General features: G+C 37.4%; 1 protein-coding gene across 12 annotated transcripts in view; it reads right to left on the bottom strand.

Moving 5' to 3' along the window:
• The window catches only part of STRBP (spermatid perinuclear RNA binding protein), a 126,741-nt gene that overhangs the window by 23,761 nt on the left and 81,648 nt on the right, over nt 1–21,332 (bottom strand). For all 12 annotated transcript variants that reach the window (XR_002831089.1, XM_023760157.1, XM_014462215.2 and 9 more), the window contains exons 11-15: nt 15,267–15,359; nt 14,382–14,581; nt 6,920–7,078; nt 2,808–2,942; nt 2,474–2,614 (exon numbers count right to left, since the gene is read on the bottom strand). Coding sequence is in view for 11 of the 12 variants with exons in the window: in XM_023760157.1 (XP_023615925.1) it covers nt 2,474–2,614; nt 2,808–2,942; nt 6,920–7,078; nt 14,382–14,581; nt 15,267–15,359 (728 nt within the window). In the remaining variant the exon portion in view is untranslated. The remainder of the gene's footprint in view (nt 1–2,473; nt 2,615–2,807; nt 2,943–6,919; nt 7,079–14,381; nt 14,582–15,266; nt 15,360–21,332) is intronic.

The following is a 21,332-nucleotide window of genomic DNA, read 5'->3' as shown; positions in this document are numbered from 1 at the left end:
AAGGTCATGTGATTTCCTTGAGCCTGTCTCTTCTGTTGCGGGAGTGTGTGGGGGGGTGTGTGCGCGTGCGCCAATCATCCTATACAATAAAAGGCTAATATGCAAATCGGCCAACGGCAGAACAACCAGTTGCTATGACACGCACTGACCACCAGGGGGCAGACGCTCAACACAGGAGCTGGCCCCTGGTGGTCAGTGTGCTCCCACAGGGGGAGCGCGGCTCAGCCAGAAGCTGGGCTCATGGCTGGTGAGCGCAGAGGTGATGGTGGGAGCCTCTCCCACCTCCGCAGCAATCAGACATCCCCCAAGGGGTTCTGGACTGCGAGAGGGCACAGGCCGGGCTGAGGGGGGAACCCCCCCCCCACGAGTGCACAAATTTTGTGTACCGGGCCTCTAGTTAAATAAATAAGTACATACATATATACATACCAACTCTAAAGTCTTTTCTTGCTCTAAAATGCCATGGAGTCTGGTAAAGTCCCATAATCTCTCTCTAGGAGAGTTGCCCTAGTAATTGTACAATAATACTCTTTTTGCTCTCCTTACTTCAGAGTACAAAGAGCAGTATCGAATATAGATATAAAACTCTGAAAAGTTGACTAAATCAAGGAGTAACAGCAAACATGGGTCGCTAAAACATCCCTTTCCAAAACTAAAATTTTTAAAAAAATCAAAGGATATCTAGTTTTAAATTAAATATTATACTTATTTTGTAGTGAAATAATGCAACAAAAACTCAAGCTAGAAACTACTAATATTCCCTACTACAAATAAGGAAGGGGGAAGGGGATAGAGCCTCAAAGCTCACTGTATGATAAAGCCAACAGTATCTCAGAGCACACACACATTTATCTCACATGGAAATACCATCATCCTCTGCTCCTCTTAGGTCAGCCTCTCTGCTAGTATAACTGGAAAGAGGCAGTTTCAAGGTTGAATATGTCATACACAGAGAACTGCCATTTTTTTTTGGCTGAAAAAAAAAAATCACCCCACACATCCAAAACAGACTGCTTCTTGGCTGTCAAGCACACTCAACACAGGAGGTTTATAGCTTCTAGTATGGAAAATTTCTAAAAATGAGTGAACTTCAAGCAGACTTTTTTTTTTTTTTAACACAGCTTATTCAAAAGTAGTCAGGAAGCAACAATCTGGCAATAACAGTGACCTCACACAAATTAAGCTCATTCCTACTAAAACTAAACTTACTTAAAAAGTCTCTGCAAGTAGGCTTTTAAGCACAAACATGAACTGGCCAATTACAAGATGTAATTCATAGGAAAAAGACACCAAAATAAACAAGGTAATAATTATCTTTCTCCTAATTTAGAACATATTCTATAAGATTTAGGAAAAGAAAATCCACTTATTCTCTCTACACGTGTTCCTCTGCAATTTAAACTTTATTTTTTAATTTAATCTCAGTAAAAGTTAGTCTTACTTGTTTATATTTTGAATCCTAAAATTTAAGCAATTTATTATAGTAAATAAAATAAGTTAAACACAAAACAAGTTTTTAAGATGTTATATGCAACAGTAGAATGCCCATGTCTTTGGAAGGAGAAGACCCTGGTTTTAAAAGGAACTTCTACCATCAATCAGCTATGTTGCTACACACAGTATCTTAATTTCTTAGTGGCCTGTTTCCTCATCAATAAAGTGAGATCAATTCTTCCGCCCTATAATAGACTTAGCATATGTAAAAGAAACTGTTTAACACACAATCTTAAATAACCCAAGCTTCCTTCTATTAATCTAATTATTTTAATTGCTTTTTCCTATCACCTAATATATTCAGATATTATTACACAAGTACTCTCCACGAAGGAATGTGTCTTATATTTATTTCTGTATCTTTTTCCCTCACAACCATCCACATGGTATATGTCTAGAAAATATTTTTGAATACATTAAAAAAAAAATGGTTAGAAGAATCTGTTATCCAAAAGCATGGAATTAGGACGCCATCTTTTCCAAATATCTTGTTAATTCCAGACCTTTGCAGCACTGACATTCCCAATCAACAGAAGAAGCAACACAGGGTCAAGTTCTACTGTGTCATCTCCAACAGAAAACCCAAAATAAATGCTGCAAAAATTCAAAACTGAAAAGGAAATGGAAAAGCATCTGCAGACTGATGAAAGTAAGCCCAAGTCCTCTTGGCAGCTTCCCTAAACCAGACAAATGCTAACATCTCATTCAAGTCCAAATCCCTTAACACTCCACCTCATCAAGAGAGACCTGAAGCCCCCAAATAATGCTAACATTCTCTTTTCAATATATAATTTGCCTAAGACAACCACGGAACAGGGACCTACTGACACATTTATATTATTAATAACCTAACCCAAAGAAAAGATTGCTAAATCCAAGAAAAACAAATACTTTTTTAAAAAGCTAACAGGGCACAAAAGCAGAAAAGGAAACTTAATTCTGGAAATATTTTTCAAAGTTATTAATGCTCAACTCATACCTGAGGGATAATCTTCTTTTTCTTATTATTTGCTGCATTGGGTCCAGAAAACAGCTTCTCCAGAGCAGCTAATGCTGCACTCGCCTTTGCCACTTTCTTATTTGGACCTGCACCTCTGAATTTCTGTCCGTCTACTTCTACCTAAAATCAAGAATGACACTCTGAAGTTAGCCCATGCAATTCCTCTATGTAGTTTAATTTAAATGGATCATAACACAGAAAACACCAAAAGTCAAAGAGTGCCACAAGAATAGACTCAGTCTATTTATGTATAAGCTCAGGATGTCCTCCGTGTCTGAGGGCAAAACAGGTTGGCTTGTATCTAGATACACACCTCCATCACAAAGCGCTTGTCATGGCTTCCACCAGTCTCCGAGATGAGTTCATACTTCAGACCTCTTCTTTTTTCATTGAGCTCCATTACAGGATTTTTGCCACTTGCTGTGAGAATAGGGCCCTGAGTTCTTACCTAGAAGGAGGTTCAAGCAAGCAAGATTTCAAAGTATTAAATTTCTTATTATACAATTATACTGTCTTTGTTGAAACAGAGGCTCAAAATTGTATTTTAAAGCATTCAGGAGCTAGGGCATGAGCACCTCCATATACAAATGACAAAGTATCTATAAAGGTGTGAAAACCCTACAAGCAGTGAACATCCCAGTCAGGCAGTCATCTGCACACCCTGACTTTAAAGCAGGGCTGTCCCAATAGAAGAGTATTCAAGAGTAATGTAATCTTGCCATTACAGGCAGTCCTCAGGTTACGTCAGACTCGACATACGTTGTTTCGTGGTTACGTCACCATCTCCCATTTACTTATTAAAAAAAATGACTCATTTTGACTTATGTACATATGTGCTTTATGTTTTTTATTATTTATTTACCACAAGTAAAGGTCAGGAATTGTTATCTTTCTTTAAATTTTTTTTTTTTTTTTTTTTACTGTTTCACTTAATTACTGCTGTGTATGTGCTCCATGTGAGTGATGTAGGTGTTTATGTAGGTGGGTTCCAACTTATGGTGAAAATCGCCTTACGTCGCGCCGTGGGAACGGATCTCCGACGTAACCCGAGGACCTACTGTACATGGTACTCTTGAGTCTGATCTGTGATGTTCATGGTCTAAGAATAATAATCTAAATTACTAACAAAGTGGATAGAACTGCTGAGATTCAAATGAGTGTTCACTGTTTTTTCATCGTTAGGATTAGGAAAAAATAACTCAATTTAGGAGATTGGAAGAAAATGCCCATTCACACCTTTCAGAATCTCTAAAGAGATTAAGGGTACCTAAAGTAAAAACAAAATAAAACAATGAGCTATAAACTATGGATTCTGAAATTTTAAAATAACAATAAAAGTTGTCATTCCCTGTCCGCAAGGAGCTATAGTGCAGTGGGAGGGACAGATATAATCACTGTAAAACAATGTATATTACAGAAGAGATGTAAGTTATGGAAACACAATAGAAAGAATCACTTTCTAGGGCTATCAGGATAACTTCCCTGGAAGTGACCATGTGAACCTACCCATAAAAGGGAGCTAAGTGCCAGACCATCCTGAGGAGGAAACAAAGGAGAAAGGCATTCTGGACAGAAGAAACGGCAGGAGGTTCAGTTGGCTGAATGAAGGGGTGAGAAGAATAAGGCAGAACCTCACACTGCAAACACCCCTATTGGAGCCAGATCATAATCACTGTGTATCAGGCACACAGGCTTTGCTTTATCATGGACAGTGGAAAGACTAAAAGACTTTCATCTGGGCAAGTTCTTAATTAGATTTGCGTTGTAAAAAATTACTCTAGGAATGGTAGAAAGAACTGACTTTAAAAAAGGTAAGAGTCAAGGGAAGAAAAGTAATTCTCGTAAGAGTGTGAAGGCTCAAATTGTGAAGTTAGCACCAAAAGTAAAACAAACTGCAAAATTCTACAACTATGATTTTGAGGAAGACCCAAAGATTGAGGACTTTTTGAGGTTAGAGATCATGTCTTTAATTCCACCACAGTAACTGCTCAAGAAATGCTGAAAAAGCCCTATCTGGTTTGGCTCAATGAATAGAGTGTCAGCCTGCGGACTGAAGGGTCCCGAGTTCGATTCCAGTCAAAGGCACATGCCTGGGTTGTGGGCATGCAGGAGGCAACCAATCAATGATTCTCTCTCATCATTGATGTTTCTCTCTCTCTCTCCCCCTCTCCCTCCTCTCTGAAATCAATTAAAAAAAAAAAAGAAAGAAATGCTGAAAAAGAAATGAATGCCCAAAAGAACTATTATGTATATAAACCTAATGGACAGCAAGATTCTCGCTGATTTGGTAAGTGGTTGATGCTGTAGAAGTGAAACATTGAACTCTTTTTAAAGACAAGTTAAAATAAATATTTCTGAGTCTTTTGTAATAAATATGTTTTTTGAAGAGCTTTTATAATCTACATTTCCAGTCTCCAGCTTTAAAAGGTAATAGTTTTTAAAAAAACTAGTCTATGGTAATCTCATTCTGCTTCCCAAATCTGAAATCACTTTTATAAAAATAAGTCAAGATATAAAAATATTTGCATTCTAATCAGTTACTCCTACTTCAATGAAGAATAGGGCTTTGTGTCGCCCCCCCCCCTTATTACATCACACAGAAACAAAGCAGTGATGTATTCACTACCAAAAGCTCCATATACTCGTGACTGCTATTAGTGCAGCCACACTGCACTCTTCCTTCCTAATTGCCTCCCAACTTAAAGGTCTGAGCCTCATAATTAATGAGCTCTTTCTCTTCTTAGAATTTCAAAAACTGCCAGCAAAACCTCTTGCTCTGCCTGTGACTACCACTTGTGAATGACTGACTAGTCTTCTCAGAAGCCAGGTACCATGTCTACTATCCTCAACATGGTTTTTTACAGGCTTCAGTCCCTATCAGGCCCTCCTTACTGGCCCACCTGGTACTTCTAAACATTTCCTTTCACAACCCCTCTATACCTACTAGTCCTCTGACCTAGAACGCCTTCTTTCTATCTCTTCCCTAAAAAATCCTACACATCATCTAAAACCTAGCTCACATTTTACTTCCTTTGATTTCACATGTGTATAAGTTTCAATCATTTCCTACTTGGAGATTTTACATCATTATATTCATTTTGCAATCACAGAGCTTTATCACATTACAGTATAATTAGTTATAAACATGTCTTTTGCCCTTCTAGCCTGAGGGCATCTTGAGGCTCTGGACACATGTCTTCAGCAACTGGTAGTAAGCAGGTACTAAGAAGAGTTTAGTCCTTAATAAATACGCATTCTTAGAAATGACAATTTTTAAATGCTAATGTAAGCTATTGATGTTACTTGAAAGCCAATTTTCCTTATGTAGAATGCAATAAACAAGGGCTCCGTGAATTCCCAAATATGCTGTGAATATATTGCTTGGATTCTGCCCCATTCTGTTGTAATAAGCTCACAGGCCAGGATTTCCCAGAGTCTAAGGAACATACTAGGTCAAGCTATATGCCTTTCTCAGAGCCGTTCCAACTCAACGATGACCCACTGCTTCAGCTTAGCACAAGTTCAAGTAATCCTATATTTCTTCCACTAGATCTTCTGTTTCTCTGCTCTACAGTTATAGTTAATATACTTGGGAAATGCAGCAAAAGGGAACTGCTAAACATGTTGTGCAGTACACAGTATATTCACAGATTTTTAAAAAAATTTTTAATCCTCATCTGAGGATATGTTTTTACTGATTTTTTTTTTAGAGAGAGAGGGGAAAGGAAAGAGAGAAACATGGATGTATGAGAGAAACATCAATCAGTTGTTTCCTGTACGTGCCCCCATCGGGGATGGAACCTGCAACTCAGGCTATGCCTGACCAGGATCCAACCAGTAAGTTTTCGGTACACAGGACAATGCTACAACCAACTGAGCCAAACCAGCCAGGGCTTTTTACAGATATTTTTAGAATTAAGTGGGGGGAAAAACAAGATGTAAAACTGCATAAAAATGTCCTCATAAAAATACTTATAGAGCCCTGGCCAGTGTTGCTCAATAATTAGTGTCAGCCTGCACACCAAAGGGTTGAGGGTTCAATTCCCGGGTAAGGGCACGTACCTGGGTGACAGGTTAAATGCCCTTCCCAGTTGGGATGCGTGCGGTAGGCAACCAATTCATGTGTCTGTCTCACATTGATATTTCTCTCTCACATTGATGTTTCTCTTTCTGTCTCTCTCCCCCTCCCTCCCTTCCACTCTCTCTTAAAAAAAAAAAAAAGGAAAAAGTATCTAGTGAGAATTTTAAAAAAATTAAAATGTTATTTAAAAAGGCTGGATGAAAATAAACCAAAATATTAATAATACCTGCCTTTGGAATATATCCATTTATATATACTTTTGATTTTTATTTATATTTTTCCATAGCTCTCAAGTTTTCTATAGTGAATTTTTTTTTTCTAAGGAAAATAATGTATAAATATACCTCTAAGGTACTGGAGGTTTCAGTTGTAGAATTTCCAGTATTATTGCTTGAGTTTGAAGACACTGTTTCATTTTTGCTTTCATTATCTGATTTTTCATCGGAACTCATACATTCAATATCTGCATCAAAGCCTGTTGGGTATCCCATTGCCTGCAATACCTGTACAAATTACATTAAGATTCAGTGTTATTCAAACAACAGAAACCACAGAGAATAGATGAAATATTAAAGACAAGAATTTCAAATCCACAACATTTGAATCTATTAAATACCTTGTAGGAAGAGCAAGATGGTACTAAATACATATACAGATCCTTGGTTTTACCTACCAGGGTATCACCATAAAAATGGGAAAAGCCTCCACAGAGTAATTAGGTTTAAATAAAGGATGATGGAAATGAAAACCTGAGGTTGCTCCTGGTTCATTTAATTTGGAGGTAAGAGAGAGAGAAAATAGCCAAGTTCAACCAATGAGGTGAGGGGAAACGTAAAACCGTACATTGGACTAGAGAAGAAAAGACAGGAGTGTCTAATCGTGAATTTCTCCTCTGGTCCTCAATTTTCCAATTTGTAAGACTGGAAGACTGATTAGTTGACCTCTAAATTCTATGCTTCAACCCATTAGGAGAAATTAGCACAAAAAGGCCATCAAGAAGCTTTCTTTACCTTGAAACCAATTTTCCAGTCAATTACAAAATAACATCTGAACCTTTCTCCTATTGGCCTCTTTGCTTTTAACTAAAACCATAAGTGAGCCCTGAAAGGAAGCATTCAGTCTTTAGGTTTAGTCTCTATAAGAAGTGAACCAGGAACAATTTCAGGTTTGTATTTCCACCCCTTCCTCACAAGAACTGGTTATGGCTTGGCTTCCTCCAATGTTCATTCTTCTAAAGTTCCAGTCAATGCCTGGCATTTCTTATCTTTTATAAAATAAGGTTTCAGAGCTCTGTATGTGTACACACACACACACACACACACACACACACACACACACACACACGTAGGCGTGCCTTTTAAAACCTCCTTCCAGATGACACTGCTTTTCAGTTTACGAGAGAAATACGTTCACCAGCACTTGTATAAGCCTCTTTTAAACAGGTTGATATGGCACTGTCAGTTACTAATTTAAAGGTTTATATCAGAAAATAAAGAGAGAGGTTCCTAAAGATCCCTGTATTTGCTTTAGCTTTTGACTAATGTTTTAAGTTGCTGGAACGTAAAAGCACATTGTATTTCTTTACAATCCCAGCTATACCTAACAGGTGTCTCTCAAAACAACTATTCTGAAAACTGATTAGAGGATGCCAGGGGCTAGAGACGTGGCGAGGGAGACTCACCACTATGAGACATGAGAGGACTTTCTGGGTGAGACAAAATATTTTATATCTTGACAGAAGTGGTAGTTACACGCTTATAAACATTTGCCAAAAACCATAATATCAGTAAATGATTAGCTTTCCTGCATATAAATTATATCAATAAAGTTGGCTTTTAAAAGACCATAAATAAAAATAAACTATTCTGATAATCACACAAATGAGCAGCCTGGCAGCCCAGCCTTTATAAACAATGCCATCTGATATGACGGACTAGCCATATAGATAAGGTAGTATCACTAAACAAAAAAGAGCCTAAGAACTCTGTACAAGAGAACTTGAAATTAATTCACCCAATTCATATGGAAAATCTGGCATTCTGTTGAACACTTGAAATCACAAATAAATTCCTTGTATTAATTGGGAATAAAGCCAAGAACCCCTTTTTTTAACATCTTGAGTTCTAAAAGTAGTCAGGTAGTTCTTGACACTGAGCACACACTCACATCATTTGGTTACAACCTCATCAATGCTTTCTGAGGAAAATGCATGCTTCATTGAGTCCTGAGAATGAATATGTTCTTCCCCAGAAATCACATCCATGAGAGAACAGTTACTAGCCTGGAATTAACACTAGCTAACAAGCTGCAAGTCAAAAGCCAGAGTCACAAGTAAATTTGGTTTATTCCAATAAAAACTAGATAGAGACATGCAGTTTCCCCCCATTTAAAACAGACAGTTAAAATAGCCTCATGTACATTACTTAGCACCATTTCTCTGCCCTTTTCTCAGACGTCAAAGTCATTTATTTATCTGTTATTATAGTAACTTATTTCAATACATTCATAAATTGTTTATATAATTGACAAATAATATCAAAGGATACAGAATACTTGCAATGCAGCTCAACTGACAAAAAAATTCAAGTTAAGTAGTTTTCTAGGAATACATAATTCAAAGATTATTAACTGGGGTGAGGGCATATGCGGGGGGGGGGGGAGGGGGAGGCCGGGGGAAGGTCAATGGGTAAAAAAAGGAGACATATGTACTACTATTTGTAATACTTTAAACAATAAAATAAAATTTAAAAAAAAAGATTAACTGGTATATGCTATAAAAATAAAAAAGTGAAGAGTCCTCAGACTTCTGGAATGAAAGTTTGTTTGAAATGAAAATTAAGGTAAAAAATTTGCTATACCAAAGAAAGGTGGGTTTCAAATGTCTAGCTAACAAATCCAACCTAATAAACACATCAAATAAACTGAAATTCACAAGATGAGTCCTGGAAATAAGGTGACTGGGACGTCCAGTGTAATCATGCCCTTTTTTTCTCATGATAGGGGGTTGAGACTGAGAAAGATGACACCCTAAAAGACTAGAGGCCAAGAGTAAAAACACATAAAAACACATTCTACCCCACGGCTCTCTACTCAAAACAAAGTCCCATTCATGCCTTCTGTCTCCTAGAGAGCTGATAGCTCCCAGAACCTCTCCAAAGAGCCTTCACTTCGTGTCCCCTTCTAACTGATCTTTTTTCCATAATGAATAAGATTCTTTCCATGAAATATGGCTGCTTTTGTCCCTACAGGTGTTATTTGTGAGGGACTCTAAGGAGAAATAACTGGAGGAGGAAAGGGAAGATTGGTCACTGTAGGCTTCCTGTTGCTGAGCAGCCAGGCTCTTGTGGCAGAAATTGGTTTCTTCTTGTTTTGATTCTATGGTGTGATTTGTCTTAACAGGTACAGAAACCTACACCAAGCTTAGTGAGTAAGAAATGCAAGGAATTTTATCAAGTGGAACCTACTTTCACAAACACATGTTGATATAAAACTCTCTAATATAGAACTTGTAACGTGGTATAACCTTATGGATGACAATTTGGAAATATATGCCTGACATTAATAGAAATCTCAATACATATTTAATGAATTAACAGATCATTCAAATGGGCTTTCTTCTTGACCTGGTAATTCTACCTGTAGAATACATCTTAAGGGAGAATCATACTAGTTCAAAAAGATGTAAAGTAATCAACAGAAAGCATATAAATTTAAAAAAGGATTAGTGACATTGCAGTAGAATAGTGGTAATGAAATATTAGGTTTTCAGTAAAAATGAGAACAATCTTTGTGATAACTATTTAAAAAACCTCAATATATTTTTAGATGAACAAAGAAAACATGATCCTATTTTAAGTATATATTTTGTAGTTCCCATCATTCTTTTTTTTTTTAATATATTTTATTGATTTTTCACAGAGCGGAAGGGAGAGAGATAGAGAGTTAGAAACATCAATGAGAGAGGAACATCAATCAGCTGCCTCCTGCACACCTCCTACTGGGGATGTGCCCACAACCAAGGTACATGCCCTTGGCCGGAATCGAACCTGGGACCTTTCAGTCCGCAGGCCGACGCTCTACCCACCAATCCAAACCGGTTAGGGCGTTCCCATCATTCTTTACCTAAAACCCTTGGGGCCAGATTGTTTTGAGAATGTATAACTTTTCAGAGTTTAGAAAGCTACTACAATATATTTACCATATATTTTCTAAATCTCCAGTGGTATTTCAGGTGCTACCCCATGTTTGGGCAAAGAAATAGATAAAATATTCACATTAAATGGAATCATAAAGACTAAAAATAGCCACACATCAATTCTAGTCAAGTTTTCCCATCAAGTGAGTTTGCATCAAACTTAGAAAAGTATTTTTCATTTTTAGTGCTTTTTGGATTTTGAAATTGTAAGTTGGGGGGGATTTGGAAAAATACATACCAAAATGTTAATAGTTATTATGAGAACACATAGCATCTAAATCTTGTCATATTGCAAAATGTACCACTCTACTAACTCGCCCAAATTTTACTGAATTGCAATTTGCTATGAAGCCTCTAGTTTATACAGTATTAAAGGTTACTACAAAACAACCACAAACTGTATCTCTGCACCATAGGCATCTTTTAAAAGATATCATGCTATTCCTTCTTACAAAGGCCTACCCAAGGAGAATGCCCACCTGATTTTTATACCAGAACAACTGTGCCTCTCATAGTCAACTGTCCATTCTTATGTCATAGACAGTGGATCAAGATTTCACCTGCTTTTGTGTCAGATGCCAGAGAACCTAGGTCTATATTTGTGACTCATTCTCAGCATACATTATAGCTAAATTATCAAACTGTATTTTTAGCCTTATTCCTGGCTTCACCTTTTCCCTCATTCTTGGCTTTCTTCTTCTGCCTATTTCAACACACCTGAAGTACTCCTTTTATAAATAAGACAGAACATAAATATCGTTTTATATTATTAAAGCTTAGTTCTTACTTTTCTGCATTGTTCTTATTATTACCTGACATGTAACTTACTCACTTATATATCTGTGGTCTGTCTCCCCAACGTATCACACTAGAATGCAAGCTCCAGGAGGATAAAGACTTTGCTCCCTGCTGTATCCTTAGTTCTAGGATAATATCTGCATCTACATTAATAACACTTCTTGCAAAATGGAATGATCATGAAAACAGACCATTTATATCTTATGCCAGATTGTTACATAACAGAACTTTTAAGTGAAAAACTTATCTTCAGTCTACATAGCCTTTGACATTTTCACATATGTCTACAAAAGGTCAAATGTGCTCTTAGAGGGATTCCAATATTTAGGAATTTTCTACAAACCTACATGAATGACTAATTGGTTCAATCCTGTACCATATTACCTATGTAAATCCTCTGAAACACAGAAAAGGCACCAGGCACAAAGACAATGATCAAATTTATGACAGAAAAAATCTGCAAATAGCAAATATCCCATGATAAAGAAATGTTTAAACAAATAATATGGGAAAGACCAAGATGGCGGCATAGGTTAACACCGGAGTTTGCTGCCTTGAACAACCACTTCAAAAATACAACTAAAAGACGGAACGGACATCATCCAGAACCACAGGAAGGCTGGCTGAGTGGAAGTTCTACAACTAGGAGGAAAGAGAAAAGCATACCGAGACTCAGAGGAGGCGCAGTGCTGAAGTAAATACAAAGGCGCGGAGTGCATGCGGAGCGGGCTGGCGGCTGAGGGTGCGGCTGTCTGTTTCAATCGGGAGGGAGTCTCAGACTCTGAGCTCCAGATCCGGGCGAGTCTCTAGGGACCCAGACTCAAATGGGAGAAGCGGGACTGTCTGGCTTCGGTCGGAACTCAAAAGCAGCTTTCTCTCCGAGGTTTGCAGCTGTTGCTGGGACTCTGAGAGGAAGAGCCCCTGGGGACGGGACTGAGAGCAGCCATAACTGCTCCTTCCGTCCGCCCTGTAGATCCCCTGGGACCCACCCCGCCCAAGCCCTGCACAGAGGCATTTGCCGGATAGCCTCAGGCAGAGGCTAGATTAGCACCTCCCTAAAGCTCCAGGACAGAAGTTCTCCCACTGCAGACACAGCTGATTCTCACAGCCAATTGGCCTGGAGGCCAATCCCTCCCTGTGTTACTTACAACAATCAAGGCTTAACTACAACAAGACTGCGCACAAAGACCACTAGGGGGTGCACCAAGAAAGCATAAAAAATGTGGAGACAAAGAAACAGGACACAAATGTCAGAATTGGAGGATATAGAGCTCAAAACCACACTTTTAAGGTCTTTCAATAATTTTCTAGAAACTGCCGATAAACTTAATGAGATCTACAAGAAATCTGAGAACCTCGATGTTGTGATAAAGAACCAACTAGAAATTAAGCATACACTGACTGAAATAAAGAATATTATACAGACACTCAACAGCAGACGAGAGGAGCGCAAGAATCAAGTCAAAGATTTGAAATGCGAAGAAGCAAAAAACATCCAACCGGAAAAGCAAAATGAAAAAAGAATCCAAAAATACGAAGATAGTGTAAGGAGCCTCTGGGACAGCTTCAAGCGTACCAACATCAGAAATATAGGGGTGCCAGAAGATGAGAGAGAGCAAGATATTGAAAACCTATTTGAAGAAATAATGACAGAAAACTTCCCCTTACCTGGTGAAAGAAATAGACTTACAGGTCCAGGAAGCGCAGAGAACCCCAAACAAAAGGAATCCAAAGAGGACCACACCAAGACACATCATAATTAAAATGCCAAGAGCAAAAGACAAAGAGAGAATCTTAAAAGCAGCAAGAGAAAGAAACTCAGTTACCTACAAGGGAATACCCATATGACTGTCAGCTGATTTCTCAACAGAAACTTTGCAGGCCAGAAGGGAGTGGCAAGAAATATTCAAAGTGATGAATAGCAAGAACCTACAACCAAGATTACTTTATCCAGCAAAGCTATCATTCAGAATTGAAGGTCAGATAAAGAGCTTCACAGATAAGGAAAAGCTAAAGGAGTTCATCACCACCAAACCAGTATTATATGAAATGCTGAAAGGTATCCTTTAAGAAGAGGAAGAAGAAGAAAAAGGTAAAGATACAAATTATAAACAACAAATATGCATCTATCAACAAGTGAATCTAAGAATCAAGTGAATAAATAATCTGATGTACAGAATGAACTGGTGATTGTAATAGAATCAGGGACATAGAAAGGGAATGGACTGACTATTCTTGGAGGGGGAAAGGGGAATGGGAGATGCGGGAAGAGACTGGACAAAAATCGTGCACCTATGGATGAGGACAGTGGGTGGGGAGTGAGGGCGGAGGGTGGGGTGGGAACTGGGAGGAGGGGAGTTATGGGGGGAAAAAAGAGGAACAAATGTAACAATCTGAACAATAAAGATTTAATTAAAAAAAAAACAACAACAATAATATTACATCCATATCATGTTACTCAAACAACCATTAAATATTATTTATGAAGCTTTTAATACATGGGAAAACATTCATGACATGTTAAATGAAGAAAATCAGAGGGTAAAATTGGATAAATAAAACATATATAAATATTAATCATCTGTCTCAGAAATATGCAACTAACATTTTTATTTCTTTTTCTTCTGTGTTTTCCAAATTTTGTATAATCAACACATATTTTACAACCAAAAAAGAATTTTGTGACCAGAGATCACAAAACTCTTTATATTATTAAAATCTAAAAAAAGTTCTGTTAATTTACTATAGGAAAATAAACACCTTATTTACAACATAAAATAGCAAAGCACTAGTAAGTAAAAGACATACAGTACCTTCACTGCTACATGAAGCTTTGCTGTTTTCTTGGATGGTCCTGAGGCTTCGTATGTTGTACCATCCACATCTACAGACATTGTGAAGACTGGGGCATGGACAGGGCCAGACTGAGATAAGAGCTTATACTGAAGCCCAGGCCTGATCTGATTTAGCCTCATTAGCGCATTCATAAGATCTATTGCTTTACTATCCAGAACTGTTAAAAAAAAAGAGAGAGAGAGATCAGATATTAAACCATTTTTGCTTTAATCTATGCATCTGTAGGTTCCTAGTGATCACTATAAATTCATCAGAGTTTTTAAAAGAAGAATTAAAAAAAATATACAAATAACTTCATATGATTATAAAATTACTCCTTAAATTATTATGCTAACATCACTGTAAAAATAATATGCACTACTATAGCTATACATTAATTTTCATTTGGCAAAATTAATATACCCTAAACCAGTGATTTTCAACCAGTGTGCCACAAGAATTTTTAAAGCATACAATACCTAACTATTTAGTCAGGGGCACTGACCTGTTTTTCCCTTAGATTGTCAAATAGAAAAACGACAGCCAACACAATAGCTGTCCGGTGTGAATGAATCAAAATTATCCCTTTTTTTGGTCATATCAGAAAAATATATATCTTTTGGTGTGCTGCAGAATTTCAGTAATTATTTATGTGTGCCATGAGATGAAAAAGGTTGAAAATTGCTGTTCAAAGCAATGAAGCTTGGAAACAAAAGAAGTTATTTAATCATCAATTTCTCAGTGAAGATTTATTCTAAAAACCCCAATTCAAATCAATCAAATTCTTCACTATGAAAATTTTCATTTCCTGAGACTATGAGTCTTTTCTAGTTAACATCTATAAGAATAAAGATTTTACATACTTTTCCTTAAGTTCCGTTTCATCTTCTTATTGGGATCTTTATCATCTCCTAATCCATCTTCAAATGGCCTTTTCAAAGCTGAAGATCCAGCACCTAAACAATTACAAGAGATTCATTATCAGTCAAAACAATGATTCTATTTCCTCTACCAAATGTATATACTATGTTCAGAAAGGGAAACCTTAGGAATCACAAAGACCATAGTACTCTTTCATTGAACAATTAAATTACTGTATTTATCATTTTGTAATAGCAAAAACTTCTAAAGTAAATCTTTATGAAACAATTTATCCCTTTTTATAAATATTTATTTTCCCATTCATTTATATACACAAATACAAACACCTATGTATATATTCACATCTGTTTATGCATGGACAGAAATAGGTCTGGGAAGATATATATCAAAATGTTAAAGGTAGTGTTCTCTGGTATTAGGATTTATTTTTACTTATGTCTTTTCAAGTATTTCTATAACTTAACATTTATTACTTTGTATAAATTTTTAAAGCTCACATGTTAAATCTTAGGCTTTTGGAAATCTGATTATTTCTCACATTACAAAATATTCTTCTGTCTGTCGAGTCAAACCCTACTTAAGATTTTATTTACAGTTCATCTTTTCCATGAAGTTTTCTTCAGCTTTTTTCTCATCTCAACTTTCTAAGAGATTCTATGGTATCAGAAATATAAAGCGTCCCATGTGGTAGTGTGTCATTGGCTATTTCACATGTTTTCTTAGTGCTCTAATGAAGGTCAAAGATATTTTGCCCTTGTCTTGTATCTTTAAAACTATCACAAGACTTAGAAACATCATAATGGGTATGAACCAAAACTAAATGATATGCAATTTCTTGGGTAAAGCAGCTAGTTTATAATGCTGTCAGGCAAAGGCTTTGCTGTCCAGGTTAAAACCAATCAGAGAAAAGCTCATCAACCTCTCCAAGTATTTTAAAGAACTCTGTCTCTTCAACTTAAAAACTGGTTATGGGTTTTTCCTAAAGGGAAGTTATACTCAAGAGATTCATGCCACAGGATTTCCAGATACTTCTAATGAGACCTTGTAAGTATACTAACATTAACTACATATTCTTTAATCATCAAGATTTGTTGTCTCTTGGGGCAAACACTGACTTTACACTTGCTTGAGTCAATGCTTACTGCTCAGGTCTATAAATCTCGATGTTCTCTTCTACAGAAGGCACTATCTGCTTATCTGCTTAGTATTGTATTTCATCTGCACTATATAAAACCCTATGTGCCACTGTGGACTCAAGGGTCCCGGGTTCGATTCTGGTCAAGGGCATGTACCTTGGTTGTGGGCACATCCCCAGTGGGGGGTGTGCAGGAGGCAGCTGATCGATGTTTCTCTCTCATCGATGTTTCTAACTCTCTATCCCTCTCCCTTCCTCTATGTAAAAAAAATCAATAAAATATATTAAAAGAAAAACCACAAAAAAAACCCTATGTGCCAGTATCCCGGAATGTCCCCTCTTTAAGAGAGAAAAGTTCAAAGGGAACACAGTCTACTCAATCACTCAACTGTTCACTAAGTTACATTAAAAGCTGCTACCTGATTGTGCAGAAATCACAAATGCTTAAAAGCATAGATCTCATCTCTAAATCCTCCGGCTACGAAGTTCCACGGATTAAGCTTCCTTCTCCCGTCCCAGCCCTTGTAGAACAGCTGTAAATCTGGGGCTAACCATAATAGTAATAGGCGTGGGGGAGGGGGTAGAAATGGGCTTGTTTTATAAAACGCACGTCATTTTCAATCTATATAATATCTAGAAATGAGAAGTGATCATTTGAGAGGCAATAATTTTTAAAAATAATATGAGTGCGCTTACTATATGCCTGGCACTGTTTTTAATATCTTACTTGTATTAATTTATTTAATCATCACCCTTAAAGCATGTACTTCTATCATCCTCATTATAATTTCATGTATGTATTCATTCAGTAACAAATATTAACTGAGAATTTTCTATGTGCAGGATAATTTTAGATGCTGGACAAGAGAACAAAACAATGTCTCAAAGAGTTTATGCAAAAAATAAAAAGTTTATGCAAGGTGGTGGAAAGGAATTACAGCATGTCCTATAGTTTTGAACACAATGAAAAAAAATAAGAGGCTTAAAGGGGATGAGGTGTTGCTGTTTTGTTTGTAGTGCTCATCAGAAAGATCAAAAAGGTATTGCTGATATGTGTGACCCTTTGATGAAGACTTAAGGAAAATAAGAATGAGCTATTCACTATTAGGGAATGAGCCCCAAGCAAGGAAAATAGCCAAGTACAAAGGGGAGGAACATGCTAGGAAACAGAATAAAGGCCTGAGTGGTTGGAGTCACCTGACCCAGGAGAAGAAGACAGCAGAAGATGAGGAGAGGCAGTAGTTCTGAACCCAAGCTGCCACAAATTCATCAGAGGAACTTTTACAAAATATCGAAGTTCCACTTCCAGTATAAGAAAGTAAGTAAATTTAAAAAGCCTTCCTGATGTGAGTAATTAGAAAAACTGGACAAAATGTAGAATAAAATATGTTCCCAGACAGTAAAGACTATGGAGTTAGTTAGATCTGGGAGATGAAGGAAGCCCTGCATTAGGGCCACATTTCTTCTAGGGCAGTGGTCGGCAAACTCATTAGTCAACAGAGCCAAATATCAACAGTACAACGATTGAAATTTCTTTTGAGAGCCAAATATTTTAAACTTAAACTATATAGGTAGGTACATTGTTATTAACTTAATTAGGGTACTCCTAAGCTGGCCTTTGCTAAAAACGTCCTCAATCTGATTGAGGTACGTTCACTGGGGTCAACTCCTTCCAAATCTCCCATCCACACTCGTCTTGTATACTTGTTTCGTCTATTCTTAAATTGATGACAAAAATACCTGTAGGATTTGCAGCTGGTTGGAAAAATACAGGTAAATTTATGCTTCGAGTAGGTACTTTTGTCACCCGCGCGCAATTTGCGGACGCGACTAGCACTAACCACTGCACTGAGACTGCTGACTGACTGGCTCACTCAACTCCTGCATGAATGATGGACCCGACACACCCCACTTCTTCTAACGCTACTTCTTCAAAATAGACTCTCCCAGGCTGAAAACCGACTTCTGCGCATGGGCCACGAAGTTTCAATCGCGCACGCACGTGGTATTTTGTGGAAGAGCCACACTCAAGGGGCCAAAGAGCCGCATGTGGCTCGCGAGCCGCAGTTTGCCGACCACTGCTCTAGGGGCATCTTCCAAGTCCAGAAACAGCCAGTAAGGATTGTGGGGGCAAAAACTGAAGTGTGAGGACCGCCAAGGGAAGGCCTGTTGAATCTCTCCCCACTGTGGCTCTCATGAGGACTGAAGCCTAACTTCAAATCACCTTCTTCCCTGATTACATTAAAATGACCCAGGATTGCCAAAGTCACTAACCATCTCCCAGAAACAGGTATAAATCTGCCCTGGGGAAAGATAGTATTACTCTAGCCTTTAAATTCTCCACAATTTTTTCATTTTAAGTCTCCAGCATTTACAATAACCAGGTACATAAGAAGACAAGATATTATGATCAAAAATCAAGGAAGGAGCAGACAACAGAAACAGAACCAAAAGAGACCCAGATGATGGAGCTTTCAAAAACAAACTTTAATAAAAAGAATAATCAGAATGCTAAAGAAATTTAAAAGTAAAAAATAAAAACTAGAAGAATTTCTGGAAGAAAATCTGAAACTATAAAAGATCCAAAATTATAAAAATGGAAAATATAATATAAATTAAGAACAAATAGACCTGCAAGTGGAACTAGACAATCCACAACAAAGGGAAACTGACATACTCTTCCAGTAATCAGAAGAACAAGTAAACAAAACTATAGTATAGGTGTACAAGATCTGAACAGCACAACGAACAAATGTACTGCAAAATGTTCATAAAGAACATTCGGACCAACAACTGCAAAACGTACATAATTTTTCAGACAGAATCATTTACAAAAACTGACTAAGTACTGGAACATAAAACAAGTCTCAAAAAAAAAAATCAAAGGATAGAAATCAAACAAAACATGTTCTCAGATTATAGTAGAATAAGTGGGAACTCAAATATAAAGTGGTAACTAAAAAATCCTTTCCTGTCTGGAAATTAAGCAATGACAACAAAGAATAAAGAATATTCTTTATTCTTATAGATGTTAAGTTTTTTGAGTGTAGACTCAGTAACCAGGAGGTCATGGTTCGATTCCCGTTCAGGGCACATGCCTGCGTTGCGGCCTCGATCCCCAGTAGGGGGGCATGCAGCAGGGAAGACCGTCTATCAATGATTCTCTCTCATCATTGATGTTTTTATCTCTCTCTCCCTCTCCCTTCCTCTCTGAAATCAATAAAAATGTATTAAATAGCCTAGCTGGTTTTGCTCAGTGTATAGAGCATCAGCCTGTGGACTGAAGAGTCCCGGGTTCGATTCCAGGTGGGTGTGTGGGAGGCAACCATTGATGTGTCTCTCTCACATCAATGTTTCTCTCTCTGTCTCTTCCCCTCCCTTCTACTCTGTCTAAAAATCAACAGAAAAAATATCCTCAGGTGAAGAGTAACCAAAAAAAAATAAATAAATTTATATGTATATGTGTGTGTGTGTATTAAATAGCTCATGTGTCAAAGAACTGATAATAAGGGAAAATAAAAGATAGTTTTAACCTAGTGATAATAAAGATACTAATGTCAAAAGCGTGTACTAGGGACTCTTTCCCCCTCCCCACGTGGGAGTCTGTGCTGTGAGATTCTTTCCCCTTCCCCACATAGGAGTCTGTACTTGTTCTTTAATAAATTTCCACCTTGGCTATACGATCCCTCCCCTCACCCCCAAAAAAGCGTGTACTATACACATAAATCTGGGCTTAAAGGAAAAATAGCAAATTACACCCAAAGAAGGTAAATTTATAAAACTATTTTAAAATTTAGATGAAATGGATAAATTCGTAGAAAAAAACAATTTACCAAAACTCTCACAAGAGGATGACAGTCTCATACCTACTTAGTAAATTTGATCCATAATTTAAAACCCTCCCACAAAGAAAACCAAGTGCTCAAATGGCTTCAATAATAAATTCTTGCAAGCATTTAAGGAAAAAATAACATCAATCTTATGCAAACTCCTACAAGGAACAAAAAAGGAAGGGACAATCTCCAACTCAGTTTATGAGACCAACATAACCTTAGAGGCAAAACATTATAACAAAGGAAAACTGCTGGCCAATCTAACACACAAACAGGATTTGCTTACAAAACCTATGCAAGATTGCTCATACCAACTTTATTTGTGATAACCAAAACTGGAAACAAACAAATTCCCTACAACAGATGCACAGTTAAACAAAGTCTGGCTCATCCAATGCCATAGAATACTACTCAGCAATAAATCTAATGACACGTGCAACAACTTGGACAGGCCATAAGGACAGTACACTGGGGGATGGGAGGGGACTAGACAATCCACAACAGAGGGAAACTGACATACTCTTCAGTAATTAGAAGAATAAGTAAACAAAAAAGGGGAGATCTCAAAAGATCACACACTGTATAACTCCTTGAAGTGACAAAAGTATAGAGGAAAGTCAGTGGTTTCCAGGGTTTAGGGATGATTAAGAAGAAAGAAGCGGGTGTGACTATAAAGGGGCAGTATGTGGAAGATGGAAGTTCTGTATCTTGATTGTGAAGGTGGTTTCACAAATCTACACATGTAATAAAATGGCATAAAACATATACATACACATGGTATCAATGTCAAGTTCTTGCTTTTGATATTGTACAGCAAGCATGTCAAACTCGCGGCTGGCGAGGCATGCAGCCCACTTGCCTCGAGTTTGACATGCTTGTTGTACAGTACTAGAATATAAGATGTAACTAGTAGGAGAAATTGACTAAAGGGTACATGGGAACTCTCCGTGCTAAATAGGCAACTTCCTTTGAGTCTGATTTTAAGATGAAAAATTAAGGGAAAAAAGAATTATTGCTTGTTGAGAACAGACAAATGGGGCAAGGTCAGAAGCAGAAAGACCAAGATAGAGAAGTTACTA

Source organism: Myotis lucifugus, unplaced genomic scaffold, assembly GCF_000147115.1.
Source record: "Myotis lucifugus unplaced genomic scaffold, Myoluc2.0 scaffold_173, whole genome shotgun sequence".
Taxonomy (NCBI): Eukaryota; Metazoa; Chordata; class Mammalia; order Chiroptera; family Vespertilionidae; genus Myotis; species Myotis lucifugus.
The sequence above is the reverse complement of the archived record's forward strand: the minus strand, read 5'-3'. Positions and strand labels throughout refer to the sequence as shown.